General features: G+C 44.8%; 2 protein-coding genes across 4 annotated transcripts in view; both read left to right on the top strand.

Annotated features, from left to right (window-relative positions):
• The first annotated feature begins 714 nt into the window (after positions 1-714).
• HOXB8 (homeobox B8) lies at positions 715-2823 on the top strand. 2 transcript variants are annotated; one of them, XM_006023288.3, is made up of 2 exons: positions 715-1587; positions 2194-2823. In XM_006023288.3, the coding sequence occupies exons 1-2, from the start codon at positions 1167-1169 to the stop codon at positions 2496-2498; spliced, it is 726 nt and encodes a 241-aa protein (XP_006023350.1). In that variant the 5' UTR covers positions 715-1166; the 3' UTR covers positions 2499-2823. The 2 variants fall into 2 exon arrangements, with proteins under 2 accessions (XP_006023350.1, XP_006023349.1); XM_006023287.3 differs by having other exon boundaries at positions 722-1587; positions 2191-2823.
• Positions 2824-3570: 747 nt separating this feature from the next.
• HOXB7 (homeobox B7) overlaps positions 3571-3986 on the top strand; it is a 5416-nt gene continuing 5000 nt past the window's right edge. Inside the window, exons 1-2 of one of the 2 annotated variants that reach the window (XM_025203797.1) lie at positions 3571-3787; positions 3914-3966. The gene's annotated coding sequence lies outside the window, so the exon portion shown is untranslated. Of the gene's footprint in view, positions 3967-3986 lie in introns of both variants that reach the window. The other variant, XM_025203796.1, reaches the window with a different exon arrangement.

The raw sequence follows: 3986 nt of genomic DNA, 5'->3' as shown, positions 1-3986 counted from the left end.
CCTGAGGGGATGGGGGTGGGGAAAGGGACCAAAAAAAAAGCAATGTTCTGTATGAAAAACTATAATCATTTTAATTCAATATTGACACCCCACATCTCGCAATAATGCGGACGGTTCCAATCGAAACCTCTGTTTTATAGCAGTAGAGGAAGGAACTCGTAAAATCCTAACAGCTTTTATGTAGTGCGGTATAAACAACAACAACATCCTGGTCTTTATGGCGCTTTATAGTTTGTTAAACAGTTTACAGCCTTTTTTGGGGGCTATTACAAACGCAATTCCCTTCATGCGATAGTTAAACCTTTATCAATAATAAGGAAATTGATCATTAAAATGTTAAATATGACTACCTCGTTTGTTTTAAAATATGTTTAGGATAAGAAGCTGTATGATTTGATAACTTGTATTAAAATACCAATTACATTTATAGGACCTTTTAAAACTGGTAGCAATTAAATCGTGTTCTTTTACAGTTTTCCAAAGCGACCCTGACATTTAAAAAGGCTAAAACTGCCTCGTTAAAATTTTGAAATTAACGACTAAGAGCGCCTCTCTTTCATTTTCCAACACTCCCCAAAAATCAATCTTTTGGGTGGTCTAGGTATTTGATTTGTTGTGAGGCGAGAGATATCTCATTAATGTAGGTAGTTAAACATATTTAATCCGTATATTCACCCCACCTCTCTCTCTCTCTCTCTCGCTCTCTCGCTCTCTCGCTCTCTGTCGCTCTCTCTCCCTCCCTCTCTCTCTCTCTCGCTTTTCCTTCTTTATTCTCTCACACTCTTCCTTTCAGAATCATGCAGTGCAGAGTCCGTGTGGAGTAAGGAGAAGCCAATAGGATGAGGTTTTGGTAATAGATGCAAATGATCATGAAAAGACACTGCAAAATATGAAACAACTCATTTGCGCCGAAGTAAATCACTGAAAACTGTTTATGAACTGGCACCTCTTCTTGGAAATGTAAAACGAGAACTCTTTAAGTGGCGATTTTTTTTAGGGGGGGGGGAAAGGCAAGCATTCAGTATCATGCAGGCTTAGAGTTTTGATTATATCCTCCTTTTATATTCCTGGAAATCACAAACTGTTGTTGCTTAGCATCTTAGCTCTTTCTTTGCTAATAGATTCCCGTGGTTGAAAAAAAAAATAGATTATATATTTAAATTAAAATGAGCTCTTATTTTGTCAACTCACTCTTCTCCAAATACAAAACCGGGGACTCCTTGCGTCCCAACTACTATGACTGTGGCTTTGCTCAGGATCTGGGAGGCAGACCCACAGTTGTGTATGGACCTAGCACGGGTGGTACCTTCCAGCATCCGACCCAAATTCAGGAGTTTTACCACGGAGCATCCTCGCTCTCCAGCTCCCCTTACCAACAGAATCCCTGCGCGGTCGCGTGCCATGGGGATCCAAGCAACTTCTATGGATACGACCCATTGCAAAGGCAGAGCCTGTTCAGTGCCCAGGAGTCGGACTTGGTGCAGTACACGGATTGCAAGCTTGCTTCCAGCGGCCTTGGGGAGGAGGCGGAGAACTCGGAGCAGAGCCCCTCTCCGACACAGCTCTTCCCCTGGATGCGACCGCAAGGTGAGGCGAGATAGAAAGGGCAGAGAGGAGGCATTTCCTGAATCCATAAAGTATCCCCTTTCCACTGTTACTTTTTACTGCTTTATGGGGGTAAACTTTTGCACTTGTAAATTGCTTTATAGTTTAATTACCCTGAAGGAGACCTTTTCTTCTCGGTGTGGCGAGCTGGGCTTTCAGCGAGCGGAGCTTCCCCAAACTTTATTGCACTTTTATAGCCTCCAAAAAAAGAGAGAGAGAAAGAGAGAGAAAGCTCCTGCAGTTGGTTTTTTTGTGGGGTTTTGTTGTGGCCGGGCCGGATGGTACCTTCCTTTTGTGTGTTGGATACAAAGTAGTTGGGTTTTTTTCTCTCTGGTGGGTTTTTTTTTGTGCCGTTCCCCTCCTTTTCGCTAGCTCGGGTGTAAATTCTCCCCTCTTCCCCCCTCCTCCCCCCCCATTATTTCTCCCCTTTGTAAGAGCCGTTCCGGCTCTGTGTGCGCTTCCTGCCTTGGCTTCTGTGTTCTCCCTGCACCCCCCTTCCTCTGTGTGTGTGTCTGTATTCCCGAGCCTGGTTTATGTACGTCTCAACCTCCTTCTCTTCTTCCCCCAACCTTTGCGATCCCCCAGCAGCCGCTGGACGCAGGAGGGGCCGGCAGACTTACAGCCGCTACCAGACCCTGGAACTAGAGAAAGAATTTCTGTTTAATCCCTACCTGACCCGCAAACGGCGGATCGAGGTGTCTCACGCCCTGGGACTGACAGAAAGGCAGGTCAAAATCTGGTTCCAGAACAGGAGGATGAAATGGAAAAAGGAAAACAACAAAGACAAGTTTCCCAGCAGCAAATGCGAGCAGGAAGAACTGGAAAAACAGAAAATGGAAAGAGCCGCCGAGGTGGACGAGGAGGTGGAAGGACAGAAGGGGGACAAAAAATAGGATTTTTGAGAACTGAAAGGCAAGCACTGATGGTTTGATGAGATCCTGACTCTTACATTAATGGCAGTTAATGTAAGGGGGGTGGGGGGCAGGAAAAAAAACAATGCATAGAAAAGAGAAAAAGAAACCCTTTTATTGCTGTAAAACAATATAGCTGTAAGCACCCACTTTTCCTGATTGTCCTTTGATACAATGAACAGTATGCAAAAGAGATCGGAGGTCTTTCTAGCCTTTTGCCAGTTATTAACTAGTGGTAGTGTAATGCAATAGCTTATGTAAAACATGACTGTGAAATTCTCTCCTCTCTCTCTCTCTCTCTCTCTCTCTTCTTCTCCCCCCCCTCCCCCCCTTTTTTTGGGGGGGGGGGGTGTTGGTTAACACTGCTTTCAATGCTATAGGAGTTATGTGAATTACATTGTGCACTTTTTTAATTTTCCTCCTTTATGTTGTGCTTAACTGTATGTACTGGAGGTAGCTATTGAAACAGACATCCCAACAACATGAAACTGCCTATTTATGCTGTAGTTATCTCTCTCTCTCTCTTCTCTCTCTCTCCCTCTCTCTCTCGCTCTCTCTCTTTCTGTTCCCTCCTTCTGTTCTTTTGTTCGGTTGGGTTTTTTTCCTTTGGTTCTGTTTTGTTTACAATTTTAAGTGTCTCCTCCAAAAGCGTTTTTTTTTCTCGACTTTAGATAGCATGCGCACAGTGGAGCAAGTTGTAAAGTGATCCTTAGGTTAACTGTGAAAAAAAAAAGAATGTATACTGTATACGTGAATTACTTTATGGGGGAACTAATGATATATTTTGTTGTTCTTTCATCACTTTGTTCTATTGTCTAAACCTGGAAGCGGCGGAAGAAAGTTACAATAAAGTTTACAAGCGAGAATCCCGTGACATCATTCTTTCACCGGGCTTCCTCTCCTCCAGGAGCACTTTGATAGAAAGGGAATAAAAGTCAATTGTGTCACAATCGCAAAGCTGGCCATCAAAGGAGAGTTGGCCCTGCAGAGATCCTGGAGAGTTTAGATTGCTCTGAAGGAGCTGTGGAGGAGTCTGTGGTGCAGGCAAGCCAGTTGGAGGAGGGGGGGCTGGGGGGGGCAAAACAAGCAGGGGTTGTGTTGTTGTTGATTGTGTTGTTGATGTTGTTGCTGCTGCTGCTGGTGACAGTCGAGGTGGTGTGGAAATCCTCCCTGCAGGTCATCCTCTGCCTCTGCATGCTTCTTCCAAGGGACACCCAGCACCCCCCGGATCTGAGCCCCCGCTCTCTGTGGAGGATGGTCAGCAGCGCATGGTATGGCTGTCACGCTCCCCCTTTCGCTGCCTATTGATCTCCTCCACCAGGGCAATACGAAAGGGTGCATCTCTCTCTCTCTCTCTTTCTCTCTCTCTCTCTCCCTTGCAATATAACCTTGGGAAGGAGGAACGATGCCACTCTTAGATGCAGATCAATCATGATCGCCTCATTTTTCAGTAAGGCTTTTAATTTTTTC

This window comes from Alligator sinensis, unplaced genomic scaffold (assembly GCF_000455745.1).
Source record: "Alligator sinensis unplaced genomic scaffold, ASM45574v1 scaffold520_1, whole genome shotgun sequence".
NCBI classification, from domain to species: Eukaryota; Metazoa; Chordata; order Crocodylia; family Alligatoridae; genus Alligator; species Alligator sinensis.
The sequence above is the reverse complement of the archived record's forward strand: the minus strand, read 5'-3'. Positions and strand labels throughout refer to the sequence as shown.

Coding starts and splice junctions, on each gene's coding strand:
- HOXB8 (XM_006023287.3), top strand. CDS start 1,167: ATGAGCTCTTATTTTGTCAACTCACTCTTCTCCAAATACAAAACCGGG. Junction 1,588..2,190: donor CCCCTGGATGCGACCGCAAG/GTGAGGCGAGAT, acceptor GCGATCCCCCAG/CAGCCGCTGGACGCAGGAGG.